General features: G+C 41.5%; 1 protein-coding gene across 3 annotated transcripts in view; it reads left to right on the forward strand.

Moving 5' to 3' along the window:
* LOC147257793 (protein sidekick-1-like) overlaps positions 1–19,979 on the forward strand; it is a 234,687-nt gene that overhangs the window by 88,083 nt on the left and 126,625 nt on the right. For all 3 annotated transcript variants that reach the window (XM_086211962.1, XM_086211963.1, XM_086211966.1), the window contains exon 4: positions 239–386. In XM_086211962.1, the coding sequence (XP_086068088.1) occupies positions 239–386 (148 nt within the window). The remainder of the gene's footprint in view (positions 1–238; positions 387–19,979) is intronic.

The following is a 19,979-nucleotide window of genomic DNA, read 5'->3' on the forward strand; positions in this document are numbered from 1 at the left end:
CAGAATCAGCAGTGTTTTAGAAAAGGTAGCAGCCTTTTGTTTTAGTAGTCACTGTCTCAGAGCTTCTGGAAGCAATCATGTACGGGGGAAATCTTACTTTGTCAACTTTTCAGGTGCAACCAGGTGTCTTTACTCCATTTTTCAGCTGTGGTGATTTTAATAGCTCACTGTGACATTCTGTCTAGATGAATGTAATTTAATTCACTGGTGTTAAAACTCCATCCCTCTCTTCCTCCAGTTTTGGGGAACTTCTCAGCCGAGGAACAGAGAAAGACAGTGACTCAGGGCCGAGCTGCCGTCATCAGCCTGCCTGCCCTCGATTCTTCCCCTCGACCGCTGGTCACATGGTACAAAGATGGGCGCAAGATTATCCCCGACAACCGAATGTAAGAGTCTATTTCTTTCGCTGTTTGGAACACATTCATTATAATGACTAATACACACTGGTAGCAAGCATGTGTCTGTGTAACCACTTGAGATAAAATTTTAATTTTACAGTTCTTATCCCTCAGTGATATATTAATTAGTGTGCCCTTGAAGCACAAAAGTTCTTTTTAATCCTTGCCCACCAATTGTCATGAATAATAAGCCGTTAAGATAACTGACCCTTTTCATTAGACATGTGTACAATGGTTGTAGACGTTATCATGAAAATATAAAATGGATTTTTCTGCGAATTAAGTCTTTTTCACTCGTCAAATCTCCAAGGTTTTTAAGTAATTGTAGTTGCGTAAGAGAAGCTTTTTATATTAATGGTTCAGCAGGGATATGACTGTCCCTGGGTGTGTGGTTCAGGATTTACAGATTTTTGTTTCATGCTGTTGTCTTGCTGAATAATTCAATTTGCATATTATTTTGTGGCTGTAAGAGGTATTCACTCAGTCTTATTTCTAAATTTTATTTATGCAGTGTGTTAATTGTGTAATTATTCAGCAGAAGATTATAAATTGGGTATACATTTTCCAGAGAATATATGGATTCAGGTTGCATCTGCGATTATTTTTGAGTGCGTACCTCTTTGAATGACGGTAAAAGATGTTCATGGAATCAGGTTAAATAAGCAGTTTCCTGTTTTTTCCTGTCGCTTCACATCAAGTTTAGCTGTTTTTTTTTTTAATATAATTTAAATGAACATAGCAAAATTGCTCCTCTGTTAACTTAATGGAGCTTCTTCTTAATGACAGAGGATTGCAATTATTTTGCAGCTCAAGACGTCGCCTGCATTAAAAGTGTTTACTGTCAGTGCATCACCACTACAGTGCATTAGCCTGCATTAACTGTTCTTCCTGTTGCTACTCTTGGAAAACACATAACCGAGAACTCTTCTCTCTCGTCAGCGGTTGTTTTGTGTCAATAGTCTATTAACATAATGTTGACTTTATCCTGGCCAGTAAATTAGAACCCCTCTTCTTTAGAAAGATATGGCTTTGAACTGATGACATAAATGCTATGTTCCCCCACTCGTACGTTCCTCAGTGCTCTGAGGCCCAGTGGGAGGGGAAGAGGAGTTGCAGTGTCTATAAAAATATTTAAATTGTGGAGAAACTGCCCAGCTTTAAAGTACAGATATTTAAAATCTATTTCAATATTCCTGCATGCATTATTATGATTAATGACCCTGTAAGGCCCAGTAGTAGTTTGATATACTGCATTTCTTCTATTCCTTTTCTTATTGAAATTCTACTATTGTGAGTTATCACCACATATTATTGGTTGATAATTTAAGTATTCATGGTGTCAATGATTCTAAAAGAAAAGAGAATCTTTAATCTTCTACTTTTGAACCAGGTTACACTTTTGACTAAATTTTTTTCCTTTTTTTTTTTTACTTCGGGTTTAGAAATAAGTTTCCCTTTTTCTTTTATTAAAGATGAAATTAACAATTCACCTATATCCTGTTCTAATTTGTGTACATAAATGTTTTAAATAGCAATTCAACTGCAGACTTTATTATATTCAGTGCTCATTGCTGTGTTACTCATCAATGTAAATAAGATGGTTCAGTTGATTTTATACCATATGCCTGAGAACTCTGGAGCAATTAGTCCCTGTGAAAGCTTGCTGGTGTTTTCGCTCCAACCCAAGGCCCTGGATAAATGAAACCATTAAAAAAACACCAGGAACAGAACTTACTGGGGCTGAATATAAATGTAAAAACTCTGAGCTTGCAGCTCATCAGCTCCACGTGAGGGACTTATTATTTTAATTTAATCCACCAGTTGAGTTCCAGACTCTTTTAATTTTTCAGTCTAGTTTCCTCTAAAAAGCATAACTCAAGATTTCTCTTCGGCTGCACAGTCAAGTCAACCCTGTCCCAGTAACTGTTTGTGCCACCTCTGTGGAGGACTGTAAAAAATTCTTAAAGTATTTATTTGAAAAGATAGAAAACATCAAAGCATCAATTACAGCTGCTGGCTCACCTCTACCTTCACCTGAACTCTTGCCCTCTAGCTCACTGTTAGATGAGTTTCGCCCCATCACCCTTCGGGATTTGATCGACATTGTGTCCAATACTAATCTCATTACTCGTAAACTTGATATTCTTCCTCACAAGTTTTCCAAAGAGGTTTTTAGAGTCATTGGCCTTCGGCTTATTTGCATTGTGATCAAGTCTGTCTGTCTGGCCTTGTTCCAGGTCTGTGTCCATACTCTTTGCAGGTCTAATGACACGCATGGAGGAGTGTTTCTTCAAACAGTAACAGTCAATGTTAGACAGTACATCAGTAGCATCATGAAAATTGTTCAGCAGAATATTGATTATTGACATTAATGAAATGCAAAGATGCCATGAAAATATAAAACAAGAAGTGCAAAATGTCATCGTACAATCTGCAGCCCATCATAGCCCTGGAATCATGCGCAAGAAAATGAGTGCAAAGTACAGAGATTTTTTTAAAAGGCTTCAGGTTAGATCACCAATATGGCTTTTTTCCCTTATCTTACTGACAGAGTTGTTCAAATTATTATTAACTTTTATTGTGGTCGTCACAAATGATAAGTGAATTGTGTCAACTGAAAAAGAAGCATTGTGCTGTGATACATATTTTAACTCTATCAACCTGGCCTAAACCCCGTCCCACAAGATCCTAATTTGCACTGGTCACTGGATTTGAATGAAACAAATAAAATTGACACAATTCGTGCTCACAGACAGGAACTGTTCTTCCTAGATGGATCTGCTCCTATCTTTATTTCATCTTATGTAGCCAGCAATTGTCAAAGTCGACATTGACAACTTCAAATTCTCTCATATGGGGTCCCACAGGGCCCACTCTTTGGCCCCATATTGTTCAGTTAGTGTCTGTTGGCCATGTTATTTGACACTTCACCTCTGCGCCCCACCATGTTAACATCGATTAGCCAGTTGTATTTCTCATTAGCCCTGAAAATTGTATTTATTTGGAGACTCTGCACAGCTGCCTCACTGCCATTAAGAAGTGGATGGCCTCCAACGTCCTTCCATTCAGCACAGACTGAAGTCTTATTATACTTCTCACTGGATAGCTGCTCACCTTGGAGTACCAACAACTATCGGGATAAACTCAGAAAAAAAAAACTTTTTGATCAGTATGTCAGTTTAAATCAACACAGTACGATTCTTGCTCAATCAGACAAATAAAGTCAAACTAATTCTGAGTAAATTATTCTTCACTCCCACCCCACCCCCTACCCCCCAGGAGTTGCTCATGTACAGTTGGTGCAGAATGTACCTCTTGCACACAAACACACACACACACACACACACACACTAGCTATACGGAACCGATTACTCTGGTCCTGGCTGAATTACACTGGCTCCTCATTCGTTACAGAATTCAATTTAAGCCTTTATTGATTATATAAATCCCACGTGGTCTGGCTCCACTTTACATCTCGGAACTCTTAACCCCTTCTGCTGCATCCCAGACCCCCCCAATTAGGGAATATCAAATTGCTAAAGGTTTCCAGCCATAAAACAAAAGGGATCCCACTTTCACCGTTTTAACTCAAAGGCTGTTTAGCAAACTCCTCCTCTGTGTATCCCATCAGCTGAATCAGCGCTCTTTGTAAAGTTAAGATCATTGTTATAATTTGGTAACTCGTGAATATGACAGGAGCCATTTACTTAATTTGTCACATGAGTGGTAGATTAAAAATAAAGTAGTTATCACTGATGTGTAGCTGGAGGAGATGCAGAGTAAGCACTGATGCAACTGTTGCAGAAGTAGGTTAAGAGAGCATTTAAATACAGGATAGGATTTGACAGTGAGCAATCGGCTGTCAGATTTTTGGCAGGTGTACTCAGCTGAGAGGTTTGGCCTTCTGGTCACGACTCCGGCGACGCTGTGTCCTGTCTGGCAGCGAGTATACGTAACTATACTGGCTCAAATTCTCTCTGCCTTTAAACTTCTTGAAGTTCAGAAAGAAAAAAAAAAAAAAAAAAGATAAAAATTTCTGCCCTGAAAATGTTATTGAGATATTTCATTAGACATATTTCATTTCCTCCAGCTATTTGGAGTGTATTGCAGAAATGGCTGTCCTGACTGAATCACTAACTGCTTCAATATGCATATATATTTTTATGAAATGTGGTTTTAGTGACAGCAGAACTGCTGTTTCACTCAGCAAAGTCCTAACATGTAATTTATGAGCCACTTTAATTCTATGTAAAGAGAGGAAGATGCATGAAATCCAGTGATTTCAGAGAAATCATTCGTCCACCTCCACTCAAGCAATATGTGCTTGACAATCTCTCCCCTCTGCAGCGAGCGAGCGTTTCTACCCACAGAATATGCATGATGTGATTTATTAGCAATATGACGCTTAACAGAATTTGGGTAAACTGATGTGTGCAGTTTGTCTAGGCTGTGAACTCCTGATTGTTGTGAAACTTTGGACAGGACGATTTAATATTCAAGGCTTTTGAAGCAGTACCTGTATCCTGCTACATCCTTTTCAAGTATTAATATAATCTAGATAGAAACTTTTATCTCTGCATTGTCAAATGTGATGAAGGCTCACACTTTGAACCCTCATAGAAAAGACTAATTTGCAACTTTCTTCACAGCTCCTCTCTTGTCTCCACAAGAAATGTTTCCCCCTTCACCTCCCTGCTCTCTCTCACTCCTGCTATTCTGCCTCTAAATTATTCTTTATATTGCTTTGTTCTCTCGGTTAGCTCTCACTCTCTCACTCTCTCTCTCTACCTTTTGCGGTCATTATCATGCAGCAGGATATACTGTCACAGAACCCATAAACTTCTGTTCCTGAGTAAACTGCTTAACCACTGTGGTATAAACACACAAGCAATGCGCGCGTGTGCGCACACACACACACACACACACACACACACACATTCTGTCTCTACAGACCAATCTCAGTTGCGTCTACCTGGCTTCAACAGCTCTGTGTTCACTCATGCATGTTAGAGTGAGTGGGCTGAATATTTGTACGGCTTGGTGTGTAACTGTGTGCACGCCTGTGTTTGTGCGTGTCCGTGTTTGTGTGCAAGGTTACGCTGGCTGATCCTGCGGTCCGTTGAGACGAGGCCAGATGGTGCCTGGTGGTTGGCTATCTTCATGGTGACCAAGCTGATGATGTCGTTTATGACGTTTATTGATCCGTTTTGCATCACTCCCAAAGTCCCCAGCCCCATCTTGCTGTCTGTCTTGCAGCTTCTCCCATTGCTTGTAATTTATGTCCATGTGCCTGCCCCTTACTGCACTGTGCGTATCCAACACACATAGACACATCTTGCTCCCTCTCTCTATCTGCCCTCTCACTTATCTCCTGCTTCCACACACACACTTGTGTCCAAGAAAATTCCCAAACTCCCCAGCCCTCAAAAAACTGTCCAGAAAAGAACTTACAAGCTGTCACTTCCCTCTCACGCCACTCTAATCAAGCCCTTGCTCTCTATCCGTCCGTCTCCTCCACGCCACTCTGCCATCTCTCTAACTTGACGTCTCCTGCCTCCTCCCCTCAAAATATTTTCCATCAATTCATCCTCACTTTTTCGCACGAGCTTCAAACTTCAGAGGCACATTAAGTCTGTTTTCTTCTCAGCTGTCGCAACAACTTCAGGACAATACTGTCTCCCTCGCACCACAAATGGTGATATATATTTTAGTTGTGACCTGCAGACCAGGTCAGGAAGAGCAAGCTCCAGTTTTTAATTAGCTTTTAGGCCCGTGGCAGATGGACGTGAAGTGAATCGGATTGCTAGCAGCTTCAAGGGGACAGCCAGGATGAGGAGAATTACAACTCTCCTTTATTCCTCCATCGGGGTCACAGGGAGCCCAGATTGATCAAATGAAGGCAGTGATCTATGCAGAAGCATGGTAGAAGGGACAGTGAATATTTCAGTTTCTTGTGGCTGAGGAGCTGGAATCGTGTGGTGAGCACTAATGTCACAGGTGGACAGTGTCAGGAACGGGAGCGATGCAAAGTATTTCCCATGATACACCTGGCCTAAGCAACCATATGCCATGAAGGAAGGTTAGTTTGTGTGTGTTTCAGTGTTCATTCATTTTAATTTGTCAAACACCACTTCAACAGAGGGAAGGATTCATTATTACCATCACATACACAAGCGTGCACGCGCGCGCGCACACACACACTCACAGACACGCACGCACGCACACACACACTCACAGACACGCACGCACACACAGACAGTGCACACACGCACAGCAGAGGTCTGAACTCTGAACAGAAGGAGTTTTCTCGGTGTCTGAACTTTGTGAACAGATGCTGTGTGTGTTTGTGTTTGCATGCCAGTGTGTGTACATCTGCCAGTGTGTGTGTGTGAGTGTGTGTGTTTGTAACAGTCAACAAGATCAAGAGAAAGAGAGTATCATTTGGATGTAGACTCAAAGGATGTATAGGTCTAAATCCCATCACATGGTGAAAATACAACAGGCTATTTGAACGGTCTTCTATCCGCGATGACAACCACTGCGGTTAATAATTGCGCAGCTTCTCACAGCAGCCAAAGGGGAGGATCAAAGTGACTTGGAGAGAGGTAGAAGAAGACATGAAAACAGGAAATGAATATGGAGGAAGGAGTTTAAGCTCAGCTGAATCCATTGTGTCTGGAAGTTAATCTCTGGAGCCACTAGAGGCTTAGATACTGTATGTGACTTTCCTCCCAATGATATTATTTCGTTACTTTTGGTTTTACAAAAACATCCCAGACAAGAAGGATTTAAGGACATATGGCTGTACAAAGAGCCTGGTGCCGTAGTTTCTTCCACGTAATCGTATTGTACTTTACAATCCCCTGTCTCTCTTTTTGTTAAAGCTTTTTATTTACATTTTCTATAAACTGTTGCAAATACACGCATAACTTTGTGTACGATTCTGAGTTTTAGTCATACTTTCATGCTCAGTCTAAACATCATTATTTGAAATCCAGCAAGCAAATATATTCCATAACTTAGACTGCTACTTTTAATGATAGTATTTCCATCATCTTTTGGTGATCATGTTTGTTTTTGCCTCACTGCTATGTCTTGCGTAATATAATATAAGTATTGCGTTGTCAGACATCCCTCCACTGTGTTTATGCAGTCGCACCACAGGAGAGACGTCTCACTGTTATCATTCATCCGTAGAAGGAAAAAAAAACCACAATGATTTGATGGTAGGCCCGTCATAATCGTCGTGGGCGCTGGAGGGAAACCACATTTGTAGGAAGCATCTTTGTTTTCTATCATTTTAAAGCTGCATGATTTGGTGAAAAAGTCATATTGTGGTTGTTATGTGCACTCTTGCCATTTGAGTTGCGATATATGAACAAGAACAATGTGCACGTATGACTGTTGGTTTCAAAATGTCATTTTTTTTAACGCAAACATAAATCTTAAACCAACTTTGAAAGAATACAAGAAATCTTGTGCAGTACTGAGCACTGATGTTCTAATAAATTAAATAAATAGCAGTAACAAAAAAAAAAATGAAGCCATTTCTGCAACATTTGTGCAACATTTTTGCTGGGTTCTTTTAAGATATATGGGATTCTTATCTTTATTTTAGTTCTCACTAAAAGAACCAAGCAGGCCTGCCTCCTTGCACCATCTAAATCTTCCAAATTTGCCATATTTAACCCTTTATGCCAGTCGTCCAATGGCTAGCTTACACCTGTTGCACCGTACCATTAAGAATACCCGACATGTCATTGTGTCATTAACATAATTCGTGGGTTTCATGTAAGTTAGCAGGGTTTCTGCTGCATTAGTGTTGGACATTCACCTTTTCTCGAACCTCGGATCAGTCGTATGCTGTCGGCTGCGGTCTAGCAGTGGTTAAATTATTGTAATGTCTTCTACATCAGCTCCCTCTCTCTGTGTTGGAAAGCAATCTACTTGATTAACAGGCCAAACTTACTCGTCTGACTTGTTCGGCCAAAACGCCAATGTACTGTATGTCTTGGTAATTTCTGCACCTTTTCTATTAATGTCATGTGTTAGTTAGACAACTTGTGAGGAGAATATTCGATGCGAGGAGAGAGTTCAGCCGGATTTTCATTGTGGGAGCTGTGTTGCTGTCTCTTTTCGGAGTCGTTACAGCTCGGGTTGTTTAATTAAGCTCAAATAAGACTTGTCTCGAGTAATTTCAGTCATTTTAGGTTCAGAGGAAAAGCCTGCTGGACATCGTCGGCTGTCTTCATGTACACCATGTTGTGCTAAAGTTAATTGTCTTTTTGTCTCTAATGACATCAAAGGATGCTTGTTGGCTAAAAGACCTTAATGACTAAGTACACCCCTGTGATGTGATAGAAACAGGAGAGAAGAAGCAACGGGGATGCTTTTTTTTTGACACCTGCCAGAACGTATACATGGTCCAATTTACCTCTACCTTTCCCTCGTGCGCGTCTCTTCCTTTCCACCCCCTTCTATAATTGAATTGCTCTTTTTGGTTCCTTAATGTAGCGGAAAAAAACTAAATGAAGATTCGCTCCTCTCAACTCAACCATCTCCACTTCAGTATCTCTCTCCTCATTTCGACCGATGTGCGCCTGTTGGTTCGTCTTTCTTTTTTATGTCCGGAACTCTAAAACTGTTGGAAGGATTTTGATGAAATCAGGAGGTTGTATTACAGCGACAACTTTTGGATCCAGCAGTTGATCTTGACGTTCTGTATCAGTGTAGCGGAGGGTTGCGCTCTCTGTCGACTGTCCCATTATTGAGGGGGAAAAAAACCAAATAGGGGTGTATTTAAAAAGGGAGAGACTCTTCAATCATGGGGGGTTTGAAGGGAAACATTACAAAATTTGAATGTCTACACACTTGAGTAGAAAAAAAATCAATAATTCAGCTTTTGTGCTCTCGGCCATACATGTAGCTCTTGGAAATGATTGGTTAACTGTGAATAGGATTCATTTAACAATGTAGCAACGCTGAAGAAATTGATTTGGCTGGCTTATTGTTGTTCAATTTTTTTGATAGGAAAGCCAGACTGTTGTTTAAGAATCCCTCTTCTTTCTTCCTTCTTTTCTTTTACCTAATGAATCATTTTAATCGGCCACCGTCTGAAGGCAAACATTTCAGTTGGAGGAAGTTACAAGAAGCAATTGACCATTTAAAGCAAATGATTATAAAGTTCGGTTTGGCAGAAAAGATCCTGGAGCAGCGGGTATTTTCCTCCTTCCACTGCATCCTCTCGTTCTATTAATGTAGGCCTGGATCAGTCTTAACCCTCTGAACCCTGATCTTTTTATCATTTCTGCCTGTTTTTGTCCTCCTCCTCCCCCCCCCCCCCCCCCCCCCCCCCCTTTGTGCTAACGCTGTGTTGTATGAGCCGACTTTTAGCTTTGGAAAGATGTGGCCAGCCATGTGACTTCTGATGCAGCCTGAGTGTGTGTGGAGGGAACGACAGAGTATACTCTGAATATTTAGAGGAAAGATTCAACTTTAGACATATTACTCCGAAACATTTTCACCATATAGGCCTACTTTTATTTACAGTATGTCTTATATAAGTCTAATGGCTTAATGGATTTATCTGCTTGCAAAGGCTTTTTGATGCTAAAAATTGGCCAGAGGTGACTTGCTCTGCCACTACACTACTATTCATGAATTTTGCAGTAAAGAAATCAGATGTCTTGTTTAATTTTTTATGTTATCACTGTACTGCATTGGAGGGTGGGGGGAGCGACATGTGGCAAAGGGAGACAGGGAACAAGGGGTAGCTTTAATTGCATTTTCTGGTAATATTATTCATTGTCAAGGTGGAGTGGGATAGAATTGCATTATGAAGACAGCACTTTGGGGCCTGCTGCCTGACTATGAATATTCATAGCTTATTCTGCCAAAAGCAATTTGTTGTAGCTTTGTTTTAAACTGCTGATGTCTTTTCCAAGGCGTAGTACTATACATAGACCTGTAAGTACAGTACTACGTGAAGACATCATGTATTTAAGACATTACAGTTGTTATCGTTATATCACGGCAGTATTTGGTGGCTGTGATAAGATCTATTTACAGAGGCTGGATAAAAGTGGTTTTACGATGTCTGGACGACGGATCAGCTGGAGTTCTGCTCGCATTTGCCCTAAACTTGTGTCCCTCGTAACTGTGTTTGCTGTCATTTACACTCACATTGCTCAAACAACTAAGGCAAAAAGTTTGGGTTTTTTTAAGAGTGGAGGAAACATTAACTCTGAGGCTCTACTTAATGATGTTCCCAAATGACAGTCCTTCTCTGGTTCATGCACTCAAGGGAGGGAGAAAGGCAGCAGGAGAGGGAGGAGGAAGAGGGAAAGCAACAAAAAGCTGCCTGAACTGTAGGAGGGCTGCGGAGATGACTGCATCTCTGCTGCGAAATATATTATTAACTACCTTTATTTTATTTTTGTTTAACATATTTTATTCATACCGATAAATAACGATCATCTTTGTCGTCTCTTTGGGTTTCTGCAGGAGTAAACAAACACGTTATGTACTGTGATGAGCCCTATTACATAGATCATTCTGTAAAATCACATTTCACAGCCATGGAGAAGTCTTGAAATTATATTAAATTATTGAAAGTTAGCGTGGAATTATTTTCCTCGGGTAAATGTTTTGATGTTCAACTTTGTGCTAAATTTGAAGAGACTGCAGAGGTGACGGGCTGCACGGTGGTGCAGTGGTCAGCCCTGTCGCCTCACTGCAAGAAGGTTCCTGGTTCTAGTCCCTGCTCGGGTACGGGATCTTTCTGTGTGGAGTCTCCATGTTCTCCCTGTTCCTTTGTGGGTTCTCTCTGGACTGTGGGAAGAAGCCGGAGTACCAAAGACATCAAGAGGGGACGAAGCTGATTAGATACTCTAAACTGCCTGTAGGTGTGACTGTGAGTGTGAATGGTAGTTTGTCTCTATGTGGTGGCCCTGCCATGGACTGGCGACCTGTCCAGGGTGAACCCCGCCTCTCCCCCAAAGGCTGCTGGGATAGGTTCCACACTCCCGCGACCCTTAATAGGAATAAGCGGAAGACAATGGATGGATGCAGAGGTGACGCACAAGATGACATTTATCCCAAAGTCAAAGAGCCACAACACAGCAACAAACACAACCTCTCAGATTTAGAAAAGTACATTGACGTAAAATTTAAATGAAATAGAGTGGACCTGGATGTTATTTTCAAACTCAAACCGTGATGGTTGAGAATTAGACTCTTGCTTGCATGTGACATCATACTTGCAGCATATTTAATTGCTTAAGAATCCTTTGTGAAACTCAACATTTTCTCTTGTGTAAATGAGTGCAAGCAGTGCCTTGTTGTGCCAAACAGTTCATAATGACTTCAAAGGGAAGCCACGTTAATACAGTAAATAATTGAAATAGACAATAGCATGCTTGAGCAGTTATATCACATCTTGTGGAGCAAAAGGTTTGTTTTCCCCCAGCACCTTTTTAAGTTAATAATACAATTTGAAATGTTTACACGTCAGCTCAGTTGTACCTGATGCTTGAAAGCCAAACATTTAATCCTAATTTCCTAATCAAATGTGTAAATTGTACATATTTTCCTGCAGTTTGTTACCTTTACGTTGCAGATTTACAGTACGCACCTGTATTTATTATTTATGTTCTTATGTTCTGTGTTTACTGCTGTAACACCTGAAATTTCCCTGTCTGTGGGACATATAAAGGATCATCTTTGTCTTAATCTATTTCTGTACTTTAGCTATCCTTTCTGTTGTTGTTGTTGTTGTTGTTACTGTTTGTGGTGCCCCCCCATCCCTCTGTCTTTCTCACTGCTTGTCTTTCACCTTTTGTCATGTTCACGTCCCCGTCTGTCCATCATCCCCCCCTCTCTCTTTATCTCCATCCTTCTCTTTCCTTCTGTATATCTCTCTTCCTCCATTATCTGGCTTTGTTTCTGCCCTGCTCTCCTGCTCTCTTTCCCCCCAACCAGTCAAAGCAGACGTCCGTCCCCATTGAGCCTGGATCTGCTCGACGTTCCTGCCTGTTCAAAGGAAGGTTTTCGTCGCTGCTGTTGCAGGATGTGCCTGCTGATGGAGAACTGTTGGGTGTAGATTCACTGAAGGAGTGTAGTCCTTTTGCTGTGATTTGGCGCTAAACTAATAAACCTGACTTGACTTGACTAATAAAGGCCACAGAAGCAACGAAAAAAATTAGAACACCCATCCCTTTTCTATGCCACTTATCCATTAAGGATTGCTGGAAGGGCTGGAGCCTAGCTCGGCTGACATTGGGTGACAGGCGGGGTTCACCCTGGATGGGTCACCAGTCCGTCGCAGGGCTATCAGGAGCAACTAGGGGTTCAGTATCCTGCTCAAGGGTACTTGGACATGGTCACGGGGGAAGTGAGGATCGAACCAATGACCCTTCAGTTGCTAGATGGCCACTGTACTACTGAGCCATGGTGCCCCAAAATTAGAAAATTAAACATTTTAAATTAGAAAATTCAAATGCTGCATTTTCATACCTTAATTGACTAAAAAGCAGTTCAGTTCAGGCACTTGGAAGCTGTAAATTGTCATTAAAATTCTATTATGTGTCCAAAGAGAAGTTATTGAAACATTTTTTTTTTACATTTTTTCTGTGAAAATGAGTGGAACAGTTTGTTTACTGAGACGACTACCCACGGTATTAAAATACCATCTGTGTCTGAATATCTGGAGCAAAACTACGATTGCAAGGTGTGAAAAATATTACCACTGAAACGTGACTGAAAGGAGGGCCCAAGTTTGATCTTACTCATCGTGACTTGTAGTGTAGAACCATCATGAGTCACTCTGACGTTTGCCATCAACTTAAGTTCCCAGACGCTCGGCACGGAACTACCAGAACCCAACAGACGACAACTCGCGGACAGGCCTGTAAATCAAAAGTACAAAACTTGACTACAACAACAACAACAAAAAATGGTTTGATACACAGGTGATCAGTCAGAACAGGGCAGATAAATCAAGGATTGGACCAGAGCAGAAAACTTGAAGTCAAGGCGAAGTAAAAAATATTTGAGGAAAACTTTTATGCTTGGAATTAAAGGAATGAAAAGACAGAAGAGTGCCACAAAAGTAAAGCATGAAATATTGTTGGGTGAATAAGGCGTTAAGACAGAGCGGGCTTCACACAGCATGATCAGAAGACAGCAGACTCTTGTAAACACTTGTTTGTAGCAACTAAAAAAAAGCTAAATGCCAAACCTTTCTTTTACCTCCCACATGAGGTGATCTCTTTTGTCTCAAATGAGAAGTACATGCAGGCTGTCTTGTACCTGCATCCAGTCTCAGACAGATTCCCATTCAGATAGGCAAGGGCTCTGATCTCATTTTATTACTTGATGTAAATTGAGCTTTGATTCCTTTACACGTGCAATTCCATTTCTCTTTAACCTCTTTGTGTTTATAAGTTCCCTAGTGTGTGTGTGTGTGTGTGTGTGTGTGAGAGTGTGTGTGTGTGTAAGACTGTGGGATTTGGGTTTACTGATTCTCTGCTCATCTATTTCTGTCTGCCAGGGAGCAGCTGCTTCTGTCTGAACAGATCACTCAAAGACAGAAAGGCAGACGAGGAGAGAGGAGTGTGTGAATGTTTGTGTCCAGTGTGTGTGTGGAGCTCCCGCTGATAATGATTCTATAGACGCTCATCCTTGAAAGATGCAGTATCTTAATCTGATCTCCCCTATTTCTCCTCCTCTCTTCATTATCGCTCTCCCTCTCCACTTGTGTCGCCATGCCCGTATCCTACATCATTTCAAAAATCATTATTCCCCTATTAAAGGTTGAACCAACACACTCCCACCTGCCAGCCTGTGTGTGTACCGGTATGTGTATGTGTGGATGTCTGTGTGTGCGTGTCCTCTGTCTACAGTCGTTAAATATTCCAAAGACGCAAACCTCTTTTAATTATCCACTAATCACACTTTTAATTGCATGCCACACACACACACACACACACACACCCGTCACTGACCAGACAGCACGCACACGGACGCACACACACAACCCTGAAGCTGCACTGCTTAAAGTTCTCCAGCATTTTGCTGGAATTCTCATAAGGGACCATTTTAGATAAAGCTGACAACATTTTAAAAAAAAAAGGGGGGGGGGAAATGTTTTTGTTGTTTTTTTATTTATTTTGCGGTTTAAGTGTTGAGTAGCAAGAATAAGACATTGTTTATATGTCAACAGCCATAATCCCATAATCCATCCATCCATTTTCTACCTCTTACAGTATCCTGTTAAGGGTTCCTTGGGGGCTGGAGCCTATCCCAGCAGCCTTCAGGTGAGAGGCAGGGTTCACCCTGTCCATCGCAGGGCCAACACATAGAGACAGACAACCATTCACACTCACAGTCACACCTACAGTCAATTAAGAGTATCAATCAGCCTTGTCCCCTCTTGATGTCTTTGGACTGTGGGAGGAAGCTGGAGTACCAGAGAGAACCCACACAGGAACAGGGAGAACATGCAGACTCACACAGAAAGACCCGGAACCTTTTTGCCGTGAGGCAACAGTGCTGACCACTGTGCCGCCCAACAGCCATAATGATTATATGATAAACAATAGTATTTATCTGACAAAGTGTGACACTACAACACTGGATGGGAATTGATATGATTCCCAACGGCACCATCAGTTTCTTCCGAATTCTTCATTGATTCCATATCAGTTTTCTGTATGGAAAAAGTGTTGGTCCACACAAGTTTTTAGCAGTAGACAGAGAGAAGAAAGGCTGCAAATGTGCAAAAGCTTCAAAAAATGCAGGCTGCAGCAAGTGATTCTGCCTAATAGCATTCGAACATGCTAAAACAAATTACAACATTGTTTCTCCGCTACAGATGTGGAGCTGATGGGTGAGTCAGGCTGGCTGTAGCAACAGTCTCATCATCTAAAATGGGAGAAATGAGACTGCGCTCTCTCGCTCTCTCTCTCTCTCTCTCTCTCTCATATTCTGGAATTTCTTTTTCTTCAGCTCTCTCTGTTTACTGGCTGCTATTTCCCCTGAGTCTTAGTCAGATACACCCCTATATAAACGATGTATAAATATATATATGAAGTCATAGTCATGGATTTCTTTTACATAACATGCATGTATGCAAAACAGGGTGTGCAATGTTGTATAACATCCGTAGGTCAATTCTAGCTGCCACAGCTCATTCAGGCCAGTTTCACACTCTTAAGATTAATACTTTAATACCGTTTCGACTCAATTATTAATGTGAATATGACCCGATAGGTCGTTTCAGATCAGATATGGTGTGATAAGCCCCGAACTATGAAATCCAATCATGGTCCATGTTGACCCAAAGTTGGGCTGCATCTGTGCAATCAGAAGCTGAAGTTGAAAAATGCTTTGGCGGTGGCTCCAGGCAGCACGCCATGTCCTCATGACCTCATAAGGTACTGTATGAGCAGTCTTAAATGGGCTTGATGCTTGAGGTCAGAGAACTGGATCAATAAGCAAAAGGTCATGAGTTGTATTTATTTATTTTTTTGTCTCTCTATGTTTTCCCGCTCTCAGGAATGACTCCTGCTTTCTGAACTTTTCATTTTGGAACTTTGTTTATGACTTTAAGGCTCTTGTCAAATCAAACCATCGTCAGTGTTTAACATGGTGAAATGATCCATTCTGGTCCTCACAAAGTCATGCTACAGGTTATTACCCATTTGTCATCAGCCTGCTGTTGGTGTTCATATCTTTCTGAAGTCATTCTGTCTTCCATTCATTGGCATCCGCTAGCCTTCAACATGACAATCTGATGTTAAACCCAAACCTATTTCTAATCTTTAAATCGAGTCTTAATCCAAAGATTTGATCGCAATTTAAACTCCAAAATGTTGGCCCTCACAAGTCTAGTGAGCTCTCAGTTTTTCAGATCCCACAAATATAGCCAAACAAGACCAGGCACAAACTCATAGGCCTCTAATTCAGAACCAGCAGTCACGATGACATTTATGTCAGCTGTCTGTTTTGCACTTGAGCCTCTTGGGTAATTTTGTGGCTCCAAACAAACCTGCTTCACTAACGCGGGAGGAGTTGCAGCTGAGGTTGTGTTTATGCAGAGCAGGTGGCACACTACAATTTTAGGACCTGTTTAGCATGAAATTGAGCTTGTATTGCTGCTTGCTATTACAAACACAAGTGCAGACAGGCCTTTTTTGTAGCATCGGTTAGCGACGACGCATACAAAACCATAATAGGTAGAAATCACCAAAAAAAACAACACTTTTTTTCCCGCTTTATATATACAGAGTTCAGTGAGCACGAAAGGAAGCTCTCCTTTAAATTTAACATTATAGATCACAAAAAATGCATATATGATGGCCTCTGTCAGTTAACTATGTATAGGTTAACTATGTATGGTCAGTTCCGTATCACTGACCAGCTGCATGTATGTGCACATTTAATGATCCATGAGTGTGTGTGTGTGTGTGTGTGTGTGTGTGTGTGTGCGGTGTTGTCTATTAGAGAATAATGCAAATTAGAATGTTTTTGATTTTTGGCGGACTCCCCTCGTTATTGATTTCCTTCTTCTTATGATGGCAACTTTATCAACCACCCTTGCTTTACAGAAGCTGCTGTAGCTTTATGGTTGTGTGGCTTCATAATAAAATATGCGCGTTCATGCCACACTTTTATTACTGACCTTTAAAGCTACAGGAAGTATTTTGTCCACATTATCCATATAATTCATTATTAGAGAAGACATGTGTGTACATTTCTACACACTTGTAGTATCTAGATATATACCGCGTTTAGGTGTCCCGTGCATGGTTCTGTCACAGAAGGAACAAACTGTCATGGTTCAGCCTGCAGTTCTCGTGCATGACAAACCAAGACACATGCATACAGTACGTGTGCACATAATGCTGTTGCATCCTATTTTCAATCGCAGAACACTTGTTAGAACTAAGCCATTATTTATAAATGCAAATATCAATAACTGTTAATGTATTTATGAGAGGCGGCTGTTGTGTAAGATATCCATAAAGCAGAATATACTCTACCCCCCGTCAATCCATTATGTGAAGCCTTCATCCTGCACTTAATTGAGGGGTTCTCAAAACGATCCTAGCTGACTTTCGAGCAGAGGAATGAAGACCGAAAAAAAAATCACTCTCACAGTCACACCTTCAGGCAATTTAGAGTCTCCAGTTGATGTAATGTCTGTGTTTTGGGTTTGTGGGAAGGAGCCACATATATCAAATAAACAAAGTATATAAAATAACGTGATAAAGTGTTACCAGTGGAGAAGAATTGGCAAAAGTATTTAAGTGGCAGCAGCTACAGGTCACTGTCCTTGGATATATTGTCTTACAAGGGTTTATTGTACATTGCTCGTGCTTTTGATAGCCAGTGGGAAGAAACTCTTCTCAGTCTGTGATTTGTGGATGGGCAGGCACTTGTCTGATCACAGGCACACAAACACACCACTGCAGGCATGGTGGGAGTCCTCGGCTATCCTCTTGGTCTCTGCTTACACATTTCCTGTTGTAGGGGAAGGAAGCCTATCCTGTGCTCATCCAATCGCACAATCCTCAGCAGGGCCATCCTGTCCTGAGAGGAGCTGTTCCCATACCAGGCCGTTAAGCAATGAGCTCCCAATCAGCTCTGCACTGCAAGAGAGCAAAACAAATGGACAGTGGGACTTTATTTTAAGGCCTTAACTTTCTCAGCTGTGTGAGGTTGACTTTGCTCTCCCAGTGCCACAGTGATATACTCACCAAGGTAGTTAAAACTGCTCGCCCTGTCCACCAGTGTCCAGTTGATTTGCAGCAGGGTGTAAGACCTCTGTCATTTCCTTGCGAAGTCCACAATCAGCTCATTGGTTTTAGTGATTTTCAAGTAGAGGTAGTTGGGCTGGCCCCACAGCAACACCCCCCCCCCCCACACACACACACACCCACACACACACACACACACACACACACACCCCCTCTCCGGACTCTGCTTCATCATCACTGGAAATCTGTCCCCCTATGACTGTAATGTCAATAAACTTTAGGATGGCATCGAAGCGTTGTTTTGCCAGTAGGGCTCAGAACACAACCTTGTGGTCAGTCTCCAGTGCCGAGCGGGAGAGGGCTGGTGATTTCCCTCTCGTCGCTATCTCGGACTGAAGAATACGGTATGTAATGCTCCCAAATTTCGAAGAATTTTCAGTAACGCTTAAAAATCATTTAGGATTAGGTGGTATGATGTTAAGACATAACAGCAATAAACTGTCATGGATTGGTTTACTGCAGTGATGAGACTAGAAGGTTGTTGTCTCCTATGAGTGGGAGTACAATAGGCATCGTTAAGTACTTCTACTCTTATTGAGTCTGCTTATCGATCAAGGACTTCAGTTCTCGACCCAGGCACACGTCGGTAACGTCTCTGCTATGGAATAAAGGTTCTTGACTGAGTTTGGGTTATTTTGGGTGAGTTTTGCTCTGGACTTGAGGGTTGATTGTAGAGATTTTAGAAAATTGCTTAAAGAGAATGGATTGGAGTTGCTTTTCTACTCAACAAAAAAATGTCAGCGTGCGTGGGAATAGAAATGAATAAATATTTAAGCAAGTAAAAGATGTGCTACAGTATGAAATTGTATTTTTCATCAATAATTATGAGAAGGGTGCCCTTTTTCCACTTGAGCACCTGTTAACCCATGTTTGTATAATTTAGTTAACTGTGTGGGCTCCAGGCTCATGTATCTCCGCCTGTATGTGATGCACTTTCACTGGATGTTTCAAAGATTACCAGTGAACATTGTCATCATTGACTCTAGTGAAGTGGAACTAGACTTCTGAGCATGTAGTTCTCTCCACCATTGCCCCTCCCGCTCCAATGAGCATGACGAGCGTGTGTGTATGTTTGTGTGTGTATGTGCTCGAGAGAGAGTGAGACAGAGAGCTGGCCCCTGCCTCTCACACATACGTCAGGCTCTGAGAGAGAGAAAGATATGTCTTCTGAATTGTGAAACGTAAACGTGCATCATCGATGAATGCTTTAATCGCAGTACAAATCACAGAGAGAATTGGTGGCATCAAAGATGGAAGATGTTATTAATGTACAAGATCTACTTTCTTAAACCTGCTCAAATGGAAAGGTATGGGCTTAACAGTTCAATAGTCTGTAAAAAAAAAAATGTAGCCTCAGATCCTGTTTAATACAGGGTTTCTGTGCCATTACTGCACAGGACACCTTGACCATCGCACATTAAAGATTTTTCAGTGTGCACAGACAGACTCATTTAGACGCACTGGAGGCCTGATTGTGATCCGATCCGCCACATCGACCTCAGAGACGGTCTGGGCTGCTTTCTGGCATGATAATGCAAATGCATCTCCACTCTGGATATACAGCAACTCTGTGGGCCAAAACCATCAGGAACGTAGACGGCAGTGGCCTTAAGTACAGATAGAGTAAAAGCATCAGTGAATCACCACGTACACCTCTGCTTTTGTGCCTGTTCCAGTTATTAATGATAAAAAAAGGTCAAAAGGCAAGCAGATGTCAGCAGCAGTGCAACTTCATGCATGGCGAGAGGGTAGAAGGAGGCTT

This window comes from Aulostomus chinensis, chromosome 8 (assembly GCF_037954235.1).
Source record: "Aulostomus chinensis isolate RoL2024-O1b breed Wild chromosome 8, RoL_Achi_v1.0, whole genome shotgun sequence".
In the NCBI taxonomy this organism is placed as follows: Eukaryota; Metazoa; Chordata; class Actinopteri; order Syngnathiformes; family Aulostomidae; genus Aulostomus; species Aulostomus chinensis.